Here is a 24,454-nt window from a genome sequence, read left to right on the forward strand (position 1 = left end):
GCAGCGCAGGGAGGGCGGCCGATGACGTGGCGGTGGTCCCCAGGTGGTGGCACTGGGCTGGTGCTTCGGGGAGCAGGCGTACCTGCGGAGCAGTTGGAACGTGCTGGACGGGCTGTTGGTGCTCATCTCCGTCATCGACATTCTGGTATCCATGGTCTCTGACAGCGGCACCAAGATCCTGGGCATGCTGAGGGTGCTGCGGCTGCTGCGGACCCTGCGCCCGCTCAGGTGACTCCCTCCCCAGCACTGGAACACCTCCAAGAGGTGGCCCCCTCCGCAGGGACATCTCCCACCGCCAGCACTCCCTGCCACGAAACAAAAGCCCACACAGGCCAGCATCCTGTCTGTGACCCCCACAGGCGATCCTGTCCCCGCCCCAGACAACACTCAGATTACCGCCGCAGTAATTTCCCTCCAGGTGCACACCTGCTTTCCTCCTCTTCAACATGACATATTCCTCAGGGCCGCTGCACCATGTAATGTAAGGGGACTGCAGCCCTGTGCAGCACACAGCACAAGGGGCCACGAGCAGGACTCTCACAGTCTTCAGCTGCGGCTCTCCCTTGTGTGGCCTCTAGGGGTGACACTCAGCCCCTCCCCGTGAGGTGACAGACTCCTCTTGCTGGCTTTCCCCATCTTCAGGCGCCTGCCAGTGACCACCCCCCAGTGACATTTCTCCTGACCAGGGATCCACCCTCTCAGGAATCCCTTTCCAATCAGCCAGTCACCACCCCCAACTCAGATTTTTTTTTTTTTAATGGGGATGATGTGGACTAATGTAATGGCGATGCTTCCCTGACTGTGATAGTCCATCTCCCTCTGCCCCTTCCCCTCTCTGCCTGCTCCCCTACAAGTTTATCTCCTGGTGCCCCCAACCCACAATACACTGCATCCCTAGGGAACGCCTCACTTGAGTTGAATCCTCCCCACTCCCAACCCAAACAGGTCGTACGTTTGACATCCTGGGATGGAGGTGGAGATGTGGGGCATGGGGATCTCTGCCACTTGTTTTGAGAGATTACAATAGGGGTCCTGATGGCAGGGGTCCCATGAAAAGAGGACTGTGTTCTGCCACCAGAGGCCAGGAAGGGACCAGTGGTCAAGGTTGGGGGTGGGGAGCAGGGTCAAGGGACAAGGGAGGGTCTGGGCTGGGGGAAGCCTTATCACCTCCCTCCCTCCCCTCCCCAGGGTGATCAGCCGGGCGCAGGGGCTGAAGCTGGTGGTGGAGACGCTGATGTCCTCACTGAAACCCATCGGCAACATTGTAGTCATCTGCTGTGCCTTCTTCATCATTTTCGGCATCTTGGGGGTGCAGGTGTGTGGGGTTCTGGGGGCCAGCTGTGGGTGAAAGCCTGAAGAGGGCCCTTCCCCTTGGCCCCTGGGTCCTATGGCTCAAGCTGCTGTTGCTGCCTTCATTCCAGAAAGGAATAAGCAGGGACGCTTCCCTCCAGGCTCTAGGCCCTTTTACCTCCTGGGCATTTCGAAGAAAAGTGGGAGCCTAGAGGAAGGCCCCAAGGAGGACCGGGGCTGCAGAGAGGCTTCAGGCCATGGGAGCCGCAGGCTGCTGTTCCTGCCCTCTGCACGCACTCCCTGAGCACAGACGCTGGCCCACGGTCTACTCCGGGATCCCCTCCCTTCCTTCCCGGCTCGAGCACAGTGGGCTGCAGGCCAGGTCTGGGGATCCAGGGCCCAGACAGCTGGGCCAGGTTAGCAGCGTGCTGGCAGGCAGGCGGGTGCAGACCCCAGACGAGGCAGGAAGTGGGGGCTGCTGGGGAAACTTGGCCTTGGGCCCAGGGAGGAGACTTGGCTTTGGAAGAGAAAGAGCCAGAGCTGCCTGCAGGATTCAGCAGACGCCTCAGGGGGCCGGGGAGCCCCTCCATCATAGTCTTCCAGGGCCCTTGGCTCCAGCTGTTTCAGCTGCAGGGTAGACAGCTGGCTGTTCAGGCAGCGTGGGAGCCCCTGGGTGGCTACACCCTCCCCTCCCCGCCCCTCGTTCCCTTGGCTTCCTGGGATGTCCACTCTGCCCTGGGTCGGGGGCTGTTCCTGACTTCCTAGAAATTCTCTAGCCCTAGGGAACAGGCTGAGGTGCATTTACCAAAGCTGTGTGGTGCCTCTCTGTACACCCTCCCCACTCCCACCCAGTGCCCTTCCCCTTCCTCACTTCCCAGCCTCCTTGGGTCAGTAGAGTGAAGCATTGTTGAGCCCAGTCCTTCCGGTGGATTTAGGTCTGTTTCGAGCAGTTTGCTCAGGCCCCCTGGTCCTGCCTTCCCTTTTTCACTAGTAGTCATAGCCTGGTTTATAATGGAATGAGGGTGAGCTTTCCAATCAGACAGACCTGGGTTCGAGCTCCCTTTCTGCTACCTGCTGGCTATGGGACCTTAGTGAGTGGATTAACTTCTCTGAGCCTCCGTTGTTCTTATCTGTAAAGTGGGGTTGATGATACCCACTCCCCCACCCAGAGCTGCTGTGAGAATTAAATGCCTAGCTCAGTGGTTCTCAAACTTGAGTTTGCCTCAGAATCACCAGAACGGCTTGTTAAAAGATCGCTGCTCCCCCACCTCAGAGTGTATGATTCAGCAGATCTGGGCTGGACCTGAGAAGGTGTGTTTCTAGCATGTTCCCAGATGATGCTGGGGACTCCCACTTGGCACACGCCTGGCCTACCCGTTGGTGGAAGATGAATGACTGTTACCCGCCTCCACCCTTTCCCACTGCCCGCCCCGATTACCTTTCCTCCCCACTCTTGGAAAGGAAGGGGGTGTCGGCAGGGGAGACTCTTGTCAGTGTTTCCCTGACTTGACTGGCCCCAGAGCAGAGCACCCCACACTCACTCAAAATGTGCCCAGGCTGGTGTGGGGGTGGGGCTCAGGAGTCCTGGGCTTCCTGTGGTCACAGCTCACTTTTCTCTGTCTCTGGGAATGTGTGTCCAGCTCTTCAAAGGGAAGTTTTTCGTGTGCCAGGGCGAGGATACCAGGAACATCACCAATAAATCGGACTGTGCCGAGGCCAGTTACCGGTGGGTCCGGCACAAGTACAACTTTGACAACCTCGGCCAGGTGAGCCCCAGGCTCAGAGGTGGGGCTGTGGTGAAGGAGGCTGGAGGGGGCACAGGGCCATGCTTAGTGATACCTGCTGACTCCAGTGGAGGTGGGCTCCACGAAGAGATCAGCCCTTCACACCCTCTGCTGTCTAACCACCAGCATGTCGCAAAGCCCAGTCCATCCTGCAGTGCCCCAAAAAGTGGGCCCTGGGGTCTCTAGCCGTCCTTAAAGATGAAGAAACAGAGGCTCAGAGAGGGTAAGGGGCTTGCCCAGGGCCACAGAGCTACATGGTGGAGCAGGAAGCACACGTGGCAGTGGGGGCAGGCAGCCCTGGATGTGAATCCTGTGCAAATCCTGACCCCACCATTGTCAGCTCAATGACCTGGAGCAGCTGACTTACCAGGGCCTCAGTTTCATTAACTGGTGAATGGAGTCATAATAGAATCTCCTCGGAGGTCACAATAAGAATGCAATGAGATGATGTGTATATTTCTTTAACATGGTGGAAGGGACGAGTATATTGTCAAGATAATTCCTTTCCTCACTCCATATTTGCAGAAACAGAAATGCAGAAAATGAAGTTGCTTGCTCAGTTTTGATTCCCAGACCCACTCTGGTTTTGGTTTCCGGATTTCCAGGGTTTTTGTGTCCCTTCTACCTGGCGGAGGGCAGAGGGTGTGACCATCTCTCAGGGCCCCTCCAGCTGCAGCTCAGTTATGGAACCCTGAGAGGGAGGGCTCTCCTGGAGCCTGGAGTGTGACTCCAGCTTGACCCCTCGAGGGCTGGGGTACTTGGAGCTGATGCAGGAGGCACTTTGGGGGCAGGTGATAGGTGATTCAGCCACACATCCTAGACTTCAAATGTCTCCTTCTCCTCCTCCCCATCAGGCCCTGATGTCCCTGTTCGTTTTGGCCTCCAAGGATGGTTGGGTGGACATCATGTACGATGGGCTGGATGCTGTGGGCGTGGACCAGCAGGTAGGGCTGAGGTGGGCAGGATCCATCTGTGGGCTCAGGTCACTCAGCATGGGCTGATTCCAGGACAGAATGAGCAAGGCAGGGTGGCAAAATGCCATGAAAGAAGCACCATATTTTACAGCAGAGGCTGTTGCTGGTAGCCTGTGGGCCAAATCTGGGCATGTTTTATTGGTCTACAACATGTTTAACACGTTTTGAATTAGTGATGAATATTTTTAAACTGGTGAATTTGGGCTGTGTGCAGTGGCTCACACCTGTAATGCCAGTGCATTGGGAGGCCTAGGCAAGAGGATCACTTGAGGCCAGGAGTTGGAGACCAGCCTGGGCATCATAGCAAGACCCCCAGCTCTACAAAAAATGAAAACAATTAGCCGGGTGTGGTGGTATCATCTGGAGTCCCAGCTGAGGTGGGAGGATCTCTTGAGCCCAGGAGTTTGAGGCTGCAATAAGCTGTGATCGCACCACTGCACTCCAGCCTAAGCAATAGAACAAGACCCTGTCTCTAAAAAAAGAAAAAAAAATGGTGAGTTTTACACAGAAATTCAGATTTGTGTCTACTCAGGAAAAGTCTGAAGATCTGGGAAGACTGGGCTTGCATTCCCTCAAGGCAGGAGTCAGCCAGAACAAAGAGGCAGTTTTGGATGGAGAATCTACTCCCCTTTACCACAGTCCCCGCCCCTCCCTACTGCTTCACATCAAACCCACACCATTCATTTCCATCGCCTGTCAGGTGGCTGTAGCTATTTGGGTTTGCAGGAACCCAGGCTGTGGGCAGCTCCTAAGACAGCTTGCCCTCGGGCTGATGCCTCCGCCTGTCCTTCCTGCTCCCCGCCAGCCCATCATGAACCACAACCCCTGGATGCTGCTGTACTTCATCTCGTTCCTGCTCATTGTGGCCTTCTTTGTCCTGAACATGTTTGTGGGTGTGGTGGTGGAGAACTTCCACAAGTGTCGGCAGCACCAGGAGGAAGAGGAGGCCCGGCGGCGGGAGGAGAAGCGCCTACGAAGACTGGAGAAAAAGAGAAGGAGTAAGGAGAAGCAGATGGCTGGTCGGTAGTCTTTCCACCTCTCTCTGGGTCGTGCTTGACCTTGGCCTTGCGACTGCAGGGGGCTGGGCGCTGGGGCCGGGGGCAGGGAGAAGAGGCTCCCACCCCCCTCCTCACCTCCTTCTCCCCAAGAGCATGTCTGCCTTTAGAGCGAGCATGAAGCAGACCACTTCAGCCCCATGGGTAGGGGGAGCTGTCCCCACCCTGGGGCCTCCCAGGACCTCAGCATCATCCTCCCCAGATGATGCCAAATGGAGGTTGACACCCAGCCTCCCCAAGCTTGACTCTCAGAGGAGCCTCATTGGCTGCTCCACTGCCCCATGCCAGCATCCAGAGGCCCAGGGTGGGCAGCAAGCATCTCAACCCTGCAGCCACCTAGTGTCTGCAGCTGCCGAGCAAAGCCTCAGCAGATCTCAGTAATGGACAACAACGTGAAAGAGAACCCAGACACCCCTCCCTCCCTATCTCTAACAAAACTTTCTACCATGATATATATATATATATATATATGTATATATTTCTGCTAAACTTAAAAAAAGAAAAAGCAAAAACGAAAACAAAAAAAGAAAACTCCCCTTGGCTTGGGGAAGTTCTGGAATAACCTGGGGCCCTGCAGCCCCTCACCTCCTCACCTGTGCTCCCCAGCATCTCTTGGCATTGGGTGGGTGAAGCCCCCATCCATCCGTCCTCATGCCCTTATGCCATGGGTGGGCCGAGACTAAGTGAGAAGACAGAGGCCAGGAAGGATGTGAGAGACGCAGCAGGCGCCCAGGCCCCTTTGTTTCTGGGGCATCCCCAGATGCGTCTGCACCTGTCTCCCTCTCTCCCAGGCTCCAGGGCTCCCATCTGCCTGGTACAGCGTAATCTCCGCGCCTCTCTCTCTCTCTCAGTCACGGCCCACGTCTCTCTAAGTGTCTTTGTGTGTGGGTTTATCTAAGCCTTTGTGTGTCTGTCTGTGTGTCTCTCTCTGTTTGGGGTGAGGGTTTCCCATGCTCTCTTCACCTTTTCACAAATCGTCTTCCTTCCGCCGATAAGATGGGTGCGGTGGCCTGAGTTTTCCTTTGGTGTGTTCACATGTGAGTACCACCAAATGAGTGAGGGGTTGCCGTGCCCCTGCCTCCCCTCTGCCCTCAGCTCTATCTCCCTCGGCCTGGGAGTGGCACTCTGAGGCGGGGGGAGAGTGTGGGAGTTGCAGACGAGGGTGGAGGTGGGAGGGGGCCTGTGTTCCCTGTGAAGAGCGGGAGCTGCTCCAGGATGTGGGGGAGACACTGGCCTCTGGGCAGCAATGGGAGGTGCTGTTCTCCATGTCCCCAACCCTCACTATCAGCACCCCCAAGGCCTTCTGCTCGGCTCAGGGTAGGGGTCCGGGCTCGGCTTCCCTGTGGATATCTGCAGCTGAGCAGGTGCACTGTCCCCCGTGGCCACCGTCCCACTCCTGCTCCATCCTCCCCACCCCCACCTCACAGTCAGGCAGATGGAATTCTTTTGGCAGGCGGCACTTGTGGCCCCTGCCTGCCCAGCTGGCTCCCCTTCTGGGGTCTGTAGCTGTCTCAGGTGCAGCTGAGGCCACAACGCAGGAGAAGCGGACATCTGTTCTGATGACCGGCTGCCTGCCCCTCCCGGTGCCTCCCTGCCCCGTGACCCTGACCAGCTAGCCACATTGCTTGTCTTCCTCAAGTGCCCTGTGCCCCCAGCTTCGGGCTGGACATTCAGAGCCAGCCACCCATGCTCAGCGCACCCCACCCATAGGCAGAGTGAGGTGGGAGCTGAGGGGAAGCCGCCCCTGAGGGGCCCTGCCCAGCGCACCTGGTCCGGCCAGTGACCAATGTCGTGTTTCGTTCTTTTAGATCTAATGCTGGACGATGTAATTGCTTCCGGCAGCTCAGCCAGCGCTGCGTCAGGTACTGCGTCTGGGGTGTGGGCTCATGCGCGTGGGGACATGCTCTTCACTCCCTCCCCGTGGCTCATTGATTCTATCCTCTTGGGGTGAAGGGGTGAGGGTCCCTGGGGCCCCCAAGAGGGCAGGGGCTGAAGCGCTGGGCTCTGCAGCATCCCGCAGGCCTGCGCCAAACTGGACGGGAGGCGAGGGCCTGAGGCCTCTCTGCCAACGCCCTTTGGAGAGCCCACCTTCCCAGCAAGGGCTTCCTTGGCCGGCCAAGCTCCCCACCTCCCGCCACCTCTTCCCTCCTGTGCCTCCTCCTTGTAGCTCACCGGTCGATTATTAGAGCTGCAAATCTCTCCTGTCTCCTTTTGTCTGAGGGGAGACTTTGATCCAAGGGAGCAGGATGAGAGGAGCAGAGAGGGGAAGGATTTGTTTTAAAAATGTAACAATGAATAATTGAACAGACTCATTAATAGTCAAGTGATCACGGTGGCTGCGTCATCGCTACAAACAGCAGGAATTGGGAATCAAAGGCCTGAGTTGGCCACGAGCTTCTTCCAAAAAAAGCCAAAGATTTGGGAGTGACTTGGGTCCTTATTTTCAAGAGCCATGTCTCTGGGAAGACCCTCCTGGTCCAGCCCACCCTCCATGGTCCCTCGGTCCCCTGCTCTCCTCTCCCCCACTGGCCCCCAGATGGAGGTGTGGAGGTTCATGGAGTCCGTGGCAGGGCTGTGGGGCCTCATAACACTATGTCTCCAGCTGGTGGTTCCCAAGCTGTTCATCCCCAAGGCCCCCAGTTATCTCCTCCAACAGACTTCACACTTTAGAAGGCTGTCTATGAAGTTAAGAGCACTTCAATAATGACTTTCTTTCATCATTTTTACTAATCAGAGGCGCATCTAATTGCTAATCACAGCTTCTGAGCTGCAGAAGGTTACGCACTAAATGATGGCAAAGAAAGACCATTTCGTCATTAAATTAGTCTGTGGGGCCTTAACACAGGCAAAGTATAGGGTTTCTTTCAAGCTTTTTGAAGTATTGGAAAGAACATAAGGGCTGGGCACGGTGGCTCACACCTGTAATCCCAGCACTTTGGGAGGCTGAGGCGGGCAGATCATGAGGTCAGGAGTTTGAGACCAGCCTGGCCAACATGGTGAAACCCCGTCTCTACTAAAAATACAAAAATTAGCCAGGCGTGGTGGCATTCGCCTGTAATCCCAGCTACTCGGGAGGCTGAGGCAGGAGAATCGCTTCAACCCGGGAGGCGGAGGTTGCAGTGAGCCGAGATCACGCCACTGCACTCCAGCCTGGGTGACAGAGCGAGACTCCATTTAAAAAAAAAAAAAGAGAGAGAGAGAGTGAGAACATAAGGACCCCCGTGGCTGCTGCAGGCTTGGAACTTCAGTCTGGGAACCACCGGCTCCACTTTCCCCACTCCTCCGGAAGCTACAATCAGGCAGATGCTGCCCTGGGGATGTTGGGTGTCATGATCTGTGGGGCCTCAGGGACCCACCCAAGAGCGAACCCCTGAGCCTCCATTGAGTAGGTCATCCCTGAGGCCCTCAGCGCTATGGCCCCATGATGCCAAGCAGTGGTGTTTGGCATTGAGAGACTGCCTCTCTGGGGCTCAGGAGTCTCTGGCTGGTTTGTGTCTGGATTGCCAGGGTCCCCACATCTCTGCATCAGGCTGTCTTGCAAATTCCTGACTTGTTAGGGGATGAGGGGAGGGAAGAAGTGGCCTTCAGCTTTTCCCTTACGGGCCCACCTGGTCTGTAGACTGAAGTGTGCACACTTTCACACTCACCCCAAAACATCCTAGCACAGGGCTAGCCCACAGAGACTTTTCCACCTTGGGTGTTATCCCAGAAATAACACATGCAGACTCTCATGGCTCCTAAGACGTGACTCACCCACTCAGTGCTAAACACTCTCGTGACCCTTGCACTGCACTCCCATTCCGGGTACTTTCTGCTGTGCTCCTGAAGTGGATAGACCCCACTGTATCCTGGGGTGGCACACGCAGGCATGTACACCAGTTACCTTCCCTGGCTGTTGATGAGGACTCAGAGACCCCGAACAAGGGCTCAGGTCATCCCATATCCCACTTCCTAGGACCTGGAGTTCTGCGTGGCCTATGCCAGAGTTTTTCAAACTTCCATGTGCATAAGAATCACCTGGAAAGCATAAACACAGATTCCTGGGACTTACCCCAGAGGTTCTCCTACAGCAGTGCAGATGCACTGGTCTACCCACCAGGGCGATGGGGACAGAGTCAAACGCAGTCCAGGGCTGCTGGGAATCAAACACGTGCACCACACCTCCCTGCTAGCACTCCTGTCCTGGTGCTGCTCCCAGCAGGAGGGGGAGAGCCAGACCTTAGGGAAAGGCAGAAGAGCGGAGCCTGTGATTATCTGGGGAATGGGCCTGACCAGAAGCCTGGGTCCACCCCGGCTTCCCAGATGGAGGGAGGGACCGGGGCTGCTGGGTCATCAGGCTGCCCCACGGGACGGCTAAGCCTCCAACACCAGCTCCACTCTCCTTGGCCACCTGCGGCATCGACCTTCACTCACTCACCCTCTTTCCTTCCACCAGGCCGGGACCCAGTGATCAGGCCTGGCCACGGCAGCTGAAGGTGTGGCCTCTGCCGTGGGGGGCCTGTGTCCTTGGGAGTGACCCCTGTCTTCCGCCTACTCATTGCCACTCCCCTTTGCAAACACTCCGCCCTGGCCATGCCTTGGGCTCCCCGTGACTCCTACTAACTCACTGTGCCTGTTGCCTTGCAGCCCTCCTTCTGCACCCTTCCTCCCTCCCTGCCCCTAACTGGGGACCTGGGCTGCCCTAGATATGCCCTTCCCCCCACTGTCTGACTCTGGTATTTTCTCCACCTAAGGCAGCTCATCCTGGTGGGAGGCAGGGAGGTGGTGCCACAGCTACCAATGCATCAGTGACCACAGGTCCAGGCTCCTCCTGGACTATGGTTGGAGCTCTCAAAGCAGCAGGCTTGCCCAAGGCTCCTCCCAGGGGCTTTCTATTTCTTCTCCACACCTGGGTGCTTGCCTGCAGAGCCGAGGTCCAGAGAGCAGCAAAGGAGGGTGGCATCGCCAGGCCCCAACTTTGGAGGCCTTTGGGCAGACCATCCAGGGGTGTCCTCTGGGCCAAGGCCTCAAAGCCTTGTGTCTGTGCCCACCTGGCAACTGGCAAGGGACTCAGGCTGGAAGTTCGGGTCCAGCTCGGTCATGCCTCGTAGCTAGCTGAATGAGTCACTTTTTGCCTGGCTTCATTCTCTCCCTCTGAAAAACAAAGGGGTTGCCCGAGGAGATGCTGATCAGATTGGCCTGGTACTCTTTGGACCTGTGCTCTAATGGGGGATTTCTGGCAGCCTCAGCACCTGCCGTCTGGGGTAGGGGCCAGGGTGGAGGGGCGTTTGTACAGACCTCAGGGGCCGGGACCTGTCTATAAGCAGATGCCCTGCCTCAGTCCTCCTGCCTTCCTTCTGGGCCTCTTGGAGGAGGGTCCCGGCTGAATTGAAGCCCACCCACCCCACAGACTCCTAGCGCAAGGCCAGAGTTGGTGGGAGCAGCTGCTCCGTTTGGCCTGGAACTGCCTACAGAGTCAGGCTGGGGTGACGGGGAGAGGAGGGCAACTCTCCCAGCCTCTCCTCTACATTGTCTCAGCTAATAATGGGGCTAATAAGGAGCCGCTTTTTCTAACCTAATTGTATTCAAACATTTTAGTTAATTCTCCATTCATATTTTAGCATAATGGGATCGGGTGCTCTCGGCATTTATGGAGATTAATGCAGAGAAAACGTTCCGGCTGCTCAGGCAATGCAGGGCGACTAGCGCCCTCTGGTTCTTGTGGTACTCAAGGAAGGAAGGAAGAGGCCCGGCCCACCCGGCCCACCCTCCACCATCGCGGTGTGGATGACCCGTAGCCTCCTGTCCTCCCTTGCCCCAGGCTCTCCAGCCCCACACTCTTGGGGCTCTGTTCTCGAACAAACAGAGCCACAGTTGGCTGGCCGATCTCTGAAAACAGGAAGATGGCCTCATGCATGCCTAAGGTGCAGCAGAGTGCCGGGGACTGTCTGCTCCGTGGTCATCCACACCTCAAGGCCGATGCTGGAGAGTGGCCAGGTGGGCCCGGAGCATGGCAGCCCGCGAGGCTGGATGTGCAATACCTGGGTGCTCTTCTTCCTTCAGCCTCGGGTGGGGGCCCACCCCAGGCCGCTCCTTGCCTCAGTTTACCTCTCTGTTCAATGGTCCTGTGCATGGGAAAGGACAGTTACATCTGAGCTGGCCTGGGCCCAAAGCTTCCTGCTGCCCCTAAGCCAGCTACTCCCTGGCTCAGGCCTCAGAGGCGGCAGCCCTCACTGGCTGGCTTCCCCCTAGACCTCCTGAGACGGGGAAGGGCTGTCTGGGACCTGAGGCTGCCACACACCTCCCCGTGAAAAGCCTCTTCCTTCTTTGTGGCTTCGTGGGAGACCAATCTGTCAACTTCCTCCCGAGAACATGTGCCCCAACTTGGCCTGGCCCTTCCTCAGCACCTGGAAGAGGGCCCCCCTGAAATCTCCTGCCCCCAGATTTATTCTGCCTCCTTGGCAGCCCAACCTTCTGGCTCCGTGATTTTCATAACTAAGTGGTTCACTAATTATGAGAGAAATATTACGCCTCTGACAGATCTCAGACAGTGCTTCCAGCCCGGCCTGCAGTCTAAGGCTGCCCAAACACCCAGGAGCAGGCTGGGCAGTGCCTCATTAGAAACTGGGTGAGTCCAACAGGTGGGGCCCTCCCAGCTTGAGTCTGGGATGGAGCAGAGCCCCAAGGCCTCCCCTCTTGCCCTCACTGACATGAGGGTACAGGAGGCCCAGGCCCTGCCTTCTGGAGGCCCTCTGGGTGGGTCAGTGCAGCCAGCCAAGAAGATGTCCAATTTCCAATCTCCGGTTTTATCTCCAAATCCCAGCTCTGTGTAATCTCCTCTGCTCCCCCGAGGGGCTGAGCTTGGTGAAGGAGCAAAAGCCTTTGCCTCCCCGTTGATGGAGCATCCTCTGAGCCTGAGGAGACCAGTTGTTTTTCATCGTATCGATCTGGCCTTGCTGCGGAACACTGAGTCGAGGGTGTTATGAGGGGCTGGTGGATTTTGGAGGCTGCCTAGGGGAGGGGGCTCACCTGGCGTCTAATGTAGGTGGGGGGCTCTGCATGTCCTGATCCATCCTGCCCTCAACTGCAGCCAGTACAACAGATGCTTGGAGGGGGACACGCCCAGACGGCTGCCCCCACCAAGGGGCAGCGTGGGGAGGGCGAGGATGGTGATGATTATGGAATGTTTCAGTTCTGGCGTTAGAGGCTGGTGGCTGTGAGGGACTGGGGGTGGAGGGGTGCGGGGGGCAGGGGCCTGACGCTTGCTCTGCTCTTCCCCCTGCCCCATCAGAAGCCCAGTGCAAACCTTACTACTCCGACTACTCCCGCTTCCGGCTCCTCGTCCACCACTTGTGCACCAGCCACTACCTGGATCTCTTCATCACAGGTGTCATCGGGCTGAACGTGGTCACCATGGCCATGGAGCACTACCAGCAGCCCCAGGTAGGAGCGAGTGGACCAGCCATCTGGCCCCCCCACCTCCAGCTGCGGAACCTCTGGGCAAGGTTAACACAGCCTGAGCCAGGGTACCTCTGTGCCAAGCAAGTGCTAGGCACACTACATGGGTTCCTCTTGTGCCCCTTGGAGGTGGGTATCATCTTTGTTTTATAGATGAGGACACTGAGGCTCAGAGATGTTAGTTGATGTGGCCAAGGTCACACAGAAAGGCAGTGGAGGACCTGGTTTCTTCACCCAGCAAATGTTGAGTGTCTACTATGAGCTGTGCTCTGGATCTTTGAGGGTAAAAAGGCAGATAGATGCCTGCCCTTCTGGAGTTGAGATTCTAGCGAACGTCCAGCTCCAAAGCTCACCTGTGACCTTGCCACTTCTCCAGTCAGCCTCCCTTGGCTGCCTTCCAGCCGTCGGTTTCCCCGTCCATCCAATGAGGGGGTTGAATTTGTAATGCACAAGGCCCCTTCCAGTCCTGGCATGCCGTGTCATCTAGTACATTCTCATGTGGTCTCCTAGTACATTCTCATGTGGTCTCCTCACCATCTCCCAAGGAGAAAGATCCTTTAGCATAAGGTTGATTCATTCATGTGAATAAGTACCCTACTCCCTTCTGGGGTGGTGGCTAATGGCCAGCCATCATGATGGGAACAGAGAAGACAGGTCTCCTTGGAGTTCCCCTGCCTCTCAGACCTGGGCGGTATGATGGAGGGGCGGGGGGACAAGCCCCAGCCCTGGGCCTTAAGGGACCCTGCATCTTGCCCCCATCCCTGCCAGATTCTGGATGAGGCTCTGAAGATCTGCAACTACATCTTCACTGTCATCTTTGTCTTGGAGTCAGTTTTCAAACTTGTGGCCTTTGGTTTCCGTCGGTTCTTCCAGGACAGGTAACGGAGAAAAGGGGGGTCTTGGGGACTTGCGTAGAGATAGAAAGGAATGAGTCTCTTGGGGAAATACCCAGGAAGACCTAGTGTCTAAGACTTTTCTTAATTCCTGAGGTTCAGCCCCCACCCTGTGGCTGACGTAGGGGACTAGGGGATGGGAAGGCATGGTCTCCAGGACCAGGAGATGGGAAGGCATGGAGAGAATTTGACAGGACAGGGCCTGGGGGATGCTGGCAGCTAGAAATCAGTGTGACCTAGCCTGGGGCTTAAGAGCACAGAGCCTGGAGCCAGACTGCCTGAACTGGATTTGAATCCTGGTCTCACCACTTAGTAGCTGGTGGCCTTGGGTAAGTTACTTAACCTCTCTGTGCCTCAGTTGCCTCATTTGTAAAATGAGAGAAAATAATAGTACCCACATCACAGAGCTGTGAGATTATGAATTCCTATTTGGTTTTGAGGGTGTTTTTCGTTTTGTTTTGTTTTGTTTTGTTTTCTGATGCCCAGGCTGGAGTGCAGCAGCTCAGTCATGGCTCACAGCAGCCTTGACCTCCTGAGTTCAAGCTGTCCTTTCACCTCAGTCTCCCAGGTAGCTGGGACTACGGGCACCCACTGCCACACGCAGCTAATTATTTTTTATTTTTATTTTTAGTAGATACAGGGTCTCACTATGTTGCCCAGGCTGTTCTCGAACTCCTGAGCTCAAGTGATCCTCCCACCTCAGACTCCCAAAGTGTTGGGACTGCAGGTGTGAGTTCCTATTTGTAAAGCTCTTAAAAGTGCCTGGTGCATAGTGAACACCATGTAAGTGCTAAATTAAAAAAAAAAAGCAAATGAATACAAATGAAAAGCAGAGGCTTTTGAGCTAAAGTCCTAGTCCTACTCGTGCCACCAGTTGGCTGTGTGGCCTTAGATAAGCCACGCCTCTTCTCTGTGGGATGGGAGGCTGGACCCGCTGATGTCTGCCCTCCTTTCAAGCCCTGTCTTTCTGTGCCACGACTGCCCCCTCCTTTAGGAACCCCCTCCCCCAACTCAGGGAGCTGTATTCTGGGCTTTCCAGGTGGAACCAGCTGGACCTGGCCATTGTGCTGCTGTCCATCATGGGCATCACGCTGGAGGAAATTGAGGTCAACGCCTCGCTGCCCATCAACCCCACCATCATCCGCATCATGAGGGTGCTGCGCATTGCCCGAGGTTGGTGCCCAGCCCACGCACCTGCCCTCCTAGGGTGACCAGCCCAGGGAGAGAGAGCAAGGGTCGGCTTTGTGGCTGGTCAAGGCCTGGGCGGCTGTGGGTTCCCATGGGTCTTTCTCCCAGCTTCTGCCAAGGGAGGCTGGAGACAGGGCTGAGGATGGGGATGCAACCTGGCTGGCCCGGAGATGGCCATCCCAGCAGCCCCAGCCCAGCCCTGGTCCTGACTCTGCCAGCTGTCTGGCCGGGGACCCAAAGAGGCCAGCTCATGACGTTGTCCTGTTCTGCAGTGCTGAAGCTGCTGAAGATGGCTGTGGGCATGCGGGCGCTGCTGGACACGGTGATGCAGGCCCTGCCCCAGGTAGCCGGAAGGTGGGGGGCCTCTGGGGAGGGGGAGGTGCTTTCCAGAGGGAAGGGGCTCAGAGAAGCTGACTGGGAGACCCAGCGGCATCGTTTCTATTTCTTCTCCTTTTTTCCAGGTGGGGAACCTGGGACTTCTCTTCATGTTGTTGTTTTTCATCTTTGCAGCTCTGGGCGTGGAGCTCTTTGGAGACCTGGGTGAGTTGGGGTAGGGGAGGGTGGAGGAGCCAGGGCTGGAGACCAGGGGGCTCCTGGACTAACATGGGCCTCTCCCCCTTTCCCTCCTCCCCCAGAGTGTGACGAGACACACCCCTGTGAGGGCCTGGGCCGTCATGCCACCTTTCGGAACTTTGGCATGGCCTTCCTAACCCTCTTCCGAGTCTCCACAGGTGACAATTGGAATGGCATTATGAAGGTAAGGGCCCAGGGTTGGCCTAGGCTCCAGGGAGGCAGCCCCACTTCCTGAGCTAGGATTCCTTGGGAAGATGAATTGGCCACAAATAAAAGCATGTGACCTTCTCTCCCCCGTGCTAGAACACTCTGGAACTCCCTCTCCCAGGAACATGCTCTGACTCACACTTGTAGTGCTCCTCTGCCCCCAAACACTCCCTCCTCCTCCCCTTCCTTCCCATCCTCCAATGCTCTGTGACACCAGTGACCTGATTTTCCACAACAGCTCCAACAACTGTCCTCCCCAGCCTCACCCCTCTATTCCACCCTCCCCAGGACACCCTCCGGGACTGTGACCAGGAGTCCACCTGCTACAACACGGTCATCTCGCCTATCTACTTTGTGTCCTTTGTGCTGACGGCCCAGTTCGTGCTAGTCAACGTGGTGATCGCCGTGCTGATGAAGCACCTGGAGGAGAGCAACAAGGAGGCCAAGGAGGAGGCCGAGCTGGAGGCTGAGCTGGAGCTGGAGATGAAGACCCTCAGCCCCCAGCCCCACTCGCCACTTGGCAGCCCCTTCCTCTGGCCTGGGGTCGAGGGCCCCGACAGCCCCGACAGCCCCAAGCCTGGGGCTCTGCACCCAGCGGCCCATGCGAGATCAGCCTCCCACTTTTCCCTGGAGCACCCCACGGTGAGCAGACACCCACCCCAGCCGTGAGAGGAGCTGGGGCAGGAGAAGGGTGTGGAGGGTGGTGGGCGGGAGCCAAGCGGGCAGCACGCAAACCCTAGGCTCCTCCTGGAGCCTCCCGCCCTCCGTCCTGGATGCTGAGCGAGCAGTCACTGCCCCTCCCCAGGGATGGCTGCCCACACTCACCCCACAGGGCCACCCCAGCAGACGGGCCAGCTTAGCCATGCCCTGCTCCTCCAGCCTGGTCTGGCCTCCCCTTCCTGACTCATAGGGTCAAGGCTAAGTTTTCTGTTTCCTTCCTGTTTCTTTCTTACCCTTGCCCAACTGCCAAATCTCTTTCCTACCCACCCTTTAACCTGCCTGATTCTCTTCCATCTCTCCATCCTTTTATCTTCTCTTTACCGCTCTCTCTCTCTCCCCCCGCCGTGGGCTCTGCTCATTTTCCATCTCCCATCTCTCCTTCCTCCTTCGCCTTCCCTCTTCCCCACCCCCTCCTCTTTGTCTCTTTGTTGCTGTGTGTGTGTTTGTGTGTGTGTGTGTTTGTGTGTGTGCACATGTGCATGTGTGTTGTCTGGGTGTCACCTCTTTCTCCTCTGTGTCTCTTGTCAATCCCCTTCCACGACACTTCCCATCACTGCCCTCTGACCCCTGCTCCCCTGCCTCTCCGGCTCCCCTTACGGGCTGGCTCCCCAGGACAGGCAGCTGTTTGACACCATATCCCTGCTGATCCAGGGCTCCCTGGAGTGGGAGCTGAAGCTGATGGACGAGCTGGCAGGCCCAGGGGGCCAGCCCTCTGCCTTCCCTTCTGCCCCCAGCCTGGGAGGCTCCAACCCACAGGTTACTGTGCCCCTGTGCTGTGCCCTCTCCCCTGACCGTGCTGGGCTGTGCCATGCTGTGCCATGCTTCTGGGGAAGCTGGGAGTGTTCCTGCCCACTGGGTATCTGTAGAAAGTGCAGCCTTGGGGCCTCAGTTGAGTGCAAGAGGCAGTCAGGGGTTCTTCTAGACTGAGATCACCTCCAGAAAAGAGCTGGAAGGCAGGGCTGCTGAGATTGCCCCTCTGATGAGAAGGGTGTGTGGAGGAGGAGCTTGGGGAGGGGAGAGGGGATTTGTAAGAATCTGGAAGAGAAAAGGGGGGATGGGGCAGAAGATAAGTTAGCAGGGGGACCTTAGTGGGTGGAGGGAAGGAGGTATCAGATCCAGGGAGGAAGGCCTCCAGAGACAGTGTAGGTGGCCAGGGAGCCCGCTGCCAAGCCGCAGTCTCTCTATCTGCTCGTGTCCAGCACACACTTGCCAGTCCTCAGTTTGGTGGCTTTTTAAGCCATGGAGCCCACTGGGCATGGTGAGTGTTGTCAGGAGCCACTGATTTCTGTCCTGAGAGAGATAGAAGGCTCCAGCTGGGAGTGGATTTTGAGAACTTGGTGTGAAATAGGACTTGGCTTCCTGCCCAAGCCCAGCCCCTTCCCACAGCGCCACATGGCCCTCTCCCCAGTCCCATTTAATTCCAGGTCTTCTGCTTTCTGGGCTGTTCCTGCCCTCCTCCCCTCCCTTTGATCCCCTCACCACGACCCACTACCACGTGAGAGAGGGCCCCACCCTCCCTCCACCTAGATGAGAGGCTGCAGACCCGGAGTGGAGACAGGTGTCAGCTGCAGATAGAAAAGCCGAGTCCTCCAGAGGCCCTTTTGGGTGGTGGGGCAGGCAGGTTCTTAGGAAGCCTTTAGCTTGATCCCAGAAAAATGGACAGTGATCCTCATGTGGGAAGGGACCTTGCCTCTTGTTGGGATTCAGTCTCAGATCTGGCAATGACCTAGAATGATCAGTGGGAAAGTGAGTCCCTTTCCGAGGCCTCCCCTTCCTGAAAGAGGCTCACAGGGAAAGGTTGTGGGAGAAGAGGACATGATGGGAAGGTGATGGGGTTCTGGGAGGGACAGTCCAACTGTCCCCTAGCATCCTGTGGGCACTGAGGCACCCCCTGGGTCCCAGGTGAGCCAGCCAGATGGTGTGGCAGCCCACCCGAGTGTGCCCACTTCAGGCTAACGGGAGGAGAACATCTCCCAGAGCCCAAGTTGGAGAGGGCGGGCGGGCTGCAGGCAGGCGGAGGAGGGCCCACGAGGGGAGAAGCCAGAATCTGGGGGCAGGCCAAGTCCTGCCAGGCTGTTGGAAGCCGAGAGAATAGGCAGAAAACAGCCGTCAGATTGGCGGCATTGTCCCCGGCGCCCCCCGTGCCGCTCTGTCTGTGCCGGGAGGAGAGACAGTGCTTTGCTGGCCTTTCTTCATTTTTTTTTTTTTTTTTTTGGTATCATCTTTTTGAGAGTCGAAAGCCCTCGGTCCTCCCGCTCCCTCCCTGGGTGGTGGTAGTGTGGGAGGGGCTGGGGAGGCTCCTGGGGTATCTTTAGAATGCGTTTCTGTGTCTCCTCGCTTTGTCAGTGTTTGCTCTGGCTCTTCAGTGCCTGCCGCAGCCTCTCTGATCAGAGCAGGGGGTTGAAGTGGGTGCAGGGAGGCACTGTCAGCTTGTTTGGGGAAAGGGTGGGGAGAGAGAAGGGATGCCTTTTTTCCCGCCCCCCCCCCCCGTGCTTCGTGAAAAGGGGGAAGTGGGGACTGAGAGAGAGCGCGTGTGTGCGTGTGCACGCGTGTGTGCGCTGTCCTGGTTTCTCATGCCTGATCATCTCTCTCCCTGTCTAGATCCCTCTAGCTGAGATGGAGGCTCTGTCTCTGACGTCAGAGATTGTGTCTGAACCGTCCTGCTCTCTAGCTCTGACGGATGACTCTTTGCCTGATGACATGCACACACCCTTACTTAGTGCCCTGGAGAGCAATGTACATACACACTGCCCTCACTGCTCCCGGCCACCCCCGGGGCTGGGCTGGCTGCAGGGCTCCAGATCGGCCCAGGGAGGGTCCTGGGGCCGCCTCCTCTCAGTTTGCTGCCAGGCTCCACCCAGAGGCATCAACTGTCAGGACCTCGGTGGCCCACGCTTTGCTGGCACAAGGTCTTCAGGTTCCCCGTTGGGGACAAAGAGATTAGATAAGTTTAAATTGGGGCCTTGCCCTGAAGGGTATAGGAGCAGCGGCAGCCATTATGAAAAAGTGAATCCAGACATCCAGGAGTGACACGGCCCAAAACAGGTGTCATCAGAGTCAATCTATGAATTTGGAGCCCTGTGCAAGCCAGCCCTCCCTGTCCCTGCCCCCCTCCTCCCCACCCCACCCCACCCCCCAACAACATGAGACCTTCACACCACGTGGTGGGTGAGAGCCGCATCTCTGCCACCATTGCCATACCCTTCTTCACTTGGAGCGCTGTTCCTGTCTCCTCCGTCACTGTCCCCGTGTGTCCCTGCGTCTTCACCAAACTCAGTGGGGTGAAAGGGGCTTCTCTGTGCTCTGATAGCTTCCCTACCCTTTCCCTTCTCCAGCTCCCGTCCCTTCTGACTGTGAGCAGCCCCCTCCTCTCCACTGTTCCCCTCCTGTTGTCAGAGGAGGGCCCAGCTGAGGCAGGGACTGGACCACCGGCTGGGGTGTCCCTAGGGGTCTTGGGTGGCTGGCAGTAGTGGAGCCTGGGGCTGAGAGGGGAAGCAAAATAAGATTGTCCTCCAACTTAGCCATCCTCAGGCCTGCTGGGGCTATTTAAGTGGCTGGGCCTGCATGGCGACAGGACCCCTACAGCCTCCCTGGGAACAAGGGGTGAAGGGTTCAGGGGAAAGGGGGTCACAGAGTGATGGAGAAACCTCTTGAGAACAAACTAGGCTCCCTCATGCTGGAGTCCAAGGCTGAGTACCTCCCTTCTCTGAAACAGAGCAACAACCCCACTCCCACCCCGAGTCTGTCCACTAAGGGAGCAGCTGAATTTGGCCTCCACCCTCACCTGCCAGAGTTATTGGTTAAAGTGGAGGTCAGGGAGCCAGCTGTGACATGCCTCTCGTGGTCATCTGCCATTCAACCCACCTGAACCCAACCCAGGCCCTGTGCTGGGACCTGGGGCTGCTGTAAGAACTGGATGAACAGCCTGCAACCTGCAAGCTCTCCTGAGCTGCCAGGTCCCTGCTCCTTGGGAGGGTCCTCTCCCCCTCACCTCCCCCACCGACAGCACAGGGTTGTAGGGGCTGCTGTTGGCTTTTTTTTTTTTTTTTTTTTTTTTTTTTTTGAGACAGGGTCTCACTCTGTTGCCTAGGCTGGAGTGCAGTGATATGATCCCAGCTCACTATAGCTTTGACCCCCCCGGCTCAAGCAATCCTCCCACCTCAGCCTCTGGAGTAGCTGGGATTACAGGTGCCACGCCACCATATCCAGCTAATTTTTTTTTTTTTTTTTTTTTTTTTAGAAATGGGGTTTTGCCATGTTGCCCAGGCTGGTCTCAAACTCCTGAGCTCAAGCGATCTGCCCACCTTGGCCTCCCAAAGTGCTGGGATTACAGGCATGAGCCACCAGCCACTGTGCCTGGCCTGCTGTTAGCTTTTAATCCTCCCCTGAGCTGCTCTGGGTCAGGGCCCCAGCCCATCCCTGTGGACACCGGGACTCCCTTCAGAGCCTCTAAATGGGGCCTTTAGAATCAGCTTGTGAGCCACCTGCAGGGCTGGGGGCTGGGGGCTGCTCTCCCTTCTCTGGATACCTCCCCGCCCCTCCACCACCACAGTGGGAGCTTAAAGGTGATACAATGTGTGCAGTTTTGCAGGGGGTGGGGGGCAGGGCCTGCAGACTCTCCCGGCTGCCCAGACCCCCTCCTACCTGCTTCCTCCCCGCGTGTGGAGGGCTCATCCATGTGTCTGCCCCTCTCCCCAGCCATGCTCATGCCCATCTCTACCTTGTCCTGGGAGGGCACGGGGGTGAGGGCTGGGCGGGGGGCGCTGCTGCTTTCTATTGTCAGCGCTGCCTCAGTTACCAAACCCAGACACACCCTCTTCCTCCACCTCCCTCCCCTGTTCCTTTTGCAGATGCAGCCCCACCCCACGGAGCTGCCAGGACCAGACTTACTGACTGTGCGGAAGTCTGGGGTCAGCCGAACGCATTCTCTGCCCAATGACAGCTACATGTGTCGGCATGGGAGCACTGCCGAGGGGCCCCTGGGACACAGGGGCTGGGGGCTCCCCAAAGCTCAGTCAGGTACCAGGGCTAGAGCAGGCCAATTTGGCTCACACAGGGAGATTCCATCCTGGCCTAAGCCAGTCCTGATCTGAGGGGATGGGGAACTGAGGCAGCCAAAGAGGTATCTCTGACCTCAGGGGAGCCTCCAGCCTGGGGGAATGGCTTTGAGTCCTGGGGGTAAGGGTAGAGGCCCTGATGAGGGGGAGAGAGTGGAAGGGAGGGCTCAGGTGAGAACCTGCTCCCCTGAACCCTCCAGCTCCATTCTCTCCCCCCACCCCTCCCCCGCTTCCCTCCCTCCACAGGCTCCGTCTTGTCCGTTCACTCCCAGCCAGCAGATACCAGCTACATCCTGCAGCTTCCCAAAGATGCACCTCATCTGCTCCAGCCCCACAGCGCCCCAACCTGGGGCACCATCCCCAAACTGCCCCCACCAGGACGCTCCCCTTTGGCTCAGAGGCCACTCAGGCGCCAGGTGAGCAGATGTGGAAAGGCAGGCACAGGCCTGGGGGCTGGACCCTCTGCTGCTGGTGATGACCTGTGTTGACACTTTCATTCTTCCAGCAAATATTTATTGTGTGCCAGTGATGTGCCAGGCTCAGTTGCAGATACCAGGGACACAGTACTGGGCAAAGCAGAAGTGGTCTGTGCCTTCTTGAAATTTGCACCCAGTTCCTTGTTCCACTGAGGAGGCCTGGAGACCAGAAGGGGTAGTGCTTGCCCAGGGTCATGCCTATCTGGTCGGAGGTAGAACCCCAGTCTCTGGTCTTTCCTTCCTCACCAACCAGAGCTGCCTCCCAATTCTTCTCCCCACTTTGGACTGAGCTATGGGGCACAAGGCAGGTTTTAAGTGTCTTCACTTTTGGCCAAGCCTAGGGCCCACCTTCCAGAGCCCACATTCTTTTTTTTTTTTTTTTTTTTGAGTTTCGCTCTTGTTGCCCAGGCTGGAGTGCAATGGCACAATCTCGGCTCCCCGCAACCTCCGCCTCCTGGGTTCAAGTGATTCTCCTGCATCAGCCTCCCAAGTAGCTGGGATTACAGGCATGCGCCACCATGCCTGGATAATTTTGTATTTTTAGTAGAGATGGGGTTTCTCCATGTTGGTCAGGCTGAGCTCGAGCTCCCAACCTCAGATGATCTGGCCGCCTCGGCCACCCAAAGTGCCGGGATTACAGGCGTGAGCCACCGCGCCCGGCCCCAGAGCCCACCTGTGATAAGGCCACAGCCCATGCCATGTGTGTGTCCTGAGGCATGAGCGTGGACACATGAGAATCTCAATCCCACATGCTTGGGGGAGCAGGCACAGTCCTTATTCATTCTGCGAGTAGTCACTAAGCAGCCTCTGTGTGCCAGGCACTGGCGACACAGCCCCTGCCCCCTGAAGCTCACAGTCTAATAGTGGAGACATACCTGCCATCAGATCATTGCAGCCTCAGCTCACAGCTGCCAGACACCCATGTGTGGAGGGCAGCAGGGACACAGAAGAGGAAGGGGTCGGTTTTACTTGGGGATGGAGACTGTCACACACTGTGTCACAGAGAACCTGAGTCCGTAAAATCGAGGGATTCTTGCCAATCAGGAAGGGTATTCAGAGCCAAAGGGGAAGTCTAGGCAGAGGCGGGGAGGCGTGAAGGAGCCAGCTCAGTGAGCAGAGATGGCCTGGCTTCTCTCATATCCCAGGAGGCAGGGGCTGCAGAGAGAGCGATTCTTGCAGGCTTAGGGGAGACCAGAGCATGGGGGAGGGAAGACAGGGTTTAGTGGGGAGAGAGGAGGCATGGTGGACAACAGAGGTCAGGCTGCAATGACCCCTATCTACTAGTAAGAGCGGCTACCAGGACCTCTGCTTAGGATAGTCCTGCTGTGCCTGGTGGTGGTGGGCGGGGGGCACAGCCAGCTTGACAGGAGGGCTAGTCCATGCTGGAGAGGAGACTGCTGGGCTGAGCCCTCCCCCACCCCATATAGGCAGCAATAAGGACTGACTCCTTGGACGTTCAGGGTCTGGGCAGCCGGGAAGACCTGCTGGCAGAGGTGAGTGGGCCCTCCCCGCCCCTGGCCCGGGCCTACTCTTTCTGGGGCCAGTCAAGTACCCAGGCACAGCAGCACTCCCGCAGCCACAGCAAGATCTCCAAGCACATGACCCCGCCAGCCCCTTGCCCAGGCCCAGAACCCAACTGGGGCAAGGGCCCTCCAGAGACCAGAAGCAGCTTAGAGTTGGACACGGAGCTGAGCTGGATTTCAGGAGACCTCCTGCCCCCTGGCGGCCAGGAGGAGCCCCCATCCCCACGGGACCTGAAGAAGTGCTACAGCGTGGAGGCCCAGAGCTGCCAGCGCCGGCCCACGTCCTGGCTGGATGAGCAGAGGAGACACTCTATTGCCGTCAGCTGCCTGGACAGCGGCTCCCAACCCCACCTGGGCACAGACCCCTCTAACCTTGGGGGCCAGCCTCTTGGGGGGCCCGGGAGCCGGCCCAAGAAAAAACTCAGCCCGCCTAGTATCACCATAGACCCCCCCGAGAGCCAAGGTCCTCGGCCCCCGCCCAGCCCTGGCATCTGCCTCCGGAGGAGGGCTCCGTCCAGCGACTCCAAGGATCCCTTGGCCTCTGGCCCCCCTGACAGCATGGCTGCCTCGCCCTCCCCAAAGAAAGATGTGCTGAGTCTCTCCGGTTTATCCTCTGACCCAGCAGACCTGGACCCCTGAGTCCTGCCCCACTTTCCCACTCACCTTTCTCCACTGGGTGCCAAGTCCTAGCTCCTCCTCCTGGGCTATATTCCTGACAAAAGTTCCATATAGACACCAAGGAGGCAGAGGCGCTCCTCCCTGCCTCAGTGGCTCTGGGTACCTGCAAGCAGAACTTCCAAAGAGAGTTAAAAGCAGCAGCCCTGGCAACTCTGGCTCCAGGCAGAAGGAGAGGCCCGGTGCAGCTGAGGTTCCCGACACCAGGAGCTGTTGGGAGAAAGCAATACGTTTGTGCAGAATCTCTATGTATATTCTATTTTATTAAATTAATTGAATCTAGTATATGCGGGATGTACGACATTTTGTGACTGAAGAGACTTGTTTCCTTCTACTTTTATGTGTCTCAGAATATTTTTGAGGCGAAGGCGTCTGTCTCTTGGCTATTTTAACCTAAAATAACAGTCTAGTTATATTCCCTCTTCTTGCAAAGCACAAGCTGGGACCGCGAGCACATTGCAGCCCCAACGGTGGCCCATCTTCAGCAGAGAGCGAGAACCATTTTGGAAACTGTAATGTAACTTATTTTTTCCTTTAACCTCGTCATCATTTTCTGTAGGGAAAAAAAAAAGAAAAAGAAAAAATGAGATTTTACAAATGAA

General features: G+C 57.2%; 1 protein-coding gene across 27 annotated transcripts in view; it reads left to right on the forward strand.

The window, feature by feature from the left end:
- CACNA1G (calcium voltage-gated channel subunit alpha1 G) overlaps positions 1-24,134 on the forward strand; it is a 66,587-nt gene extending 42,453 nt beyond the window's left edge. For 4 of the 27 annotated variants that reach the window (XM_016932531.4, XM_016932535.4, XM_054671178.2 and 1 more), the window contains 16 exons: positions 44-228; positions 1,189-1,315; positions 2,931-3,056; positions 3,929-4,018; positions 4,854-5,046; positions 6,912-6,965; positions 12,374-12,525; positions 13,309-13,418; positions 14,473-14,606; positions 14,894-14,964; positions 15,083-15,161; positions 15,257-15,378; positions 15,690-16,043; positions 20,972-21,140; positions 21,425-21,594; positions 23,082-24,134. In XM_016932531.4, coding sequence (XP_016788020.1) covers positions 44-228; positions 1,189-1,315; positions 2,931-3,056; positions 3,929-4,018; positions 4,854-5,046; positions 6,912-6,965; positions 12,374-12,525; positions 13,309-13,418; positions 14,473-14,606; positions 14,894-14,964; positions 15,083-15,161; positions 15,257-15,378; positions 15,690-16,043; positions 20,972-21,140; positions 21,425-21,594; positions 23,082-23,816 — 2,871 coding nt within the window. In that variant the 3' untranslated portion in view covers positions 23,817-24,134. Of the gene's footprint in view, positions 1-43; positions 229-1,188; positions 1,316-2,930; positions 3,057-3,928; positions 4,019-4,853; positions 5,068-6,911; positions 6,966-12,373; positions 12,526-13,308; positions 13,419-14,472; positions 14,607-14,893; positions 14,965-15,082; positions 15,162-15,256; positions 15,379-15,689; positions 16,044-16,733; positions 16,878-18,722; positions 18,858-20,971; positions 21,141-21,424; positions 21,595-23,081 lie in introns of all 27 variants that reach the window. The other 23 variants (XM_016932534.4, XM_016932537.4, XM_054671179.2 and 20 more) reach the window with 13 other exon arrangements.
- The last annotated feature ends 320 nt before the right edge of the window (positions 24,135-24,454 follow it).

This window comes from Pan troglodytes, chromosome 19 (assembly GCF_028858775.2).
Source record: "Pan troglodytes isolate AG18354 chromosome 19, NHGRI_mPanTro3-v2.0_pri, whole genome shotgun sequence".
Taxonomy (NCBI): domain Eukaryota; kingdom Metazoa; phylum Chordata; class Mammalia; order Primates; family Hominidae; genus Pan; species Pan troglodytes.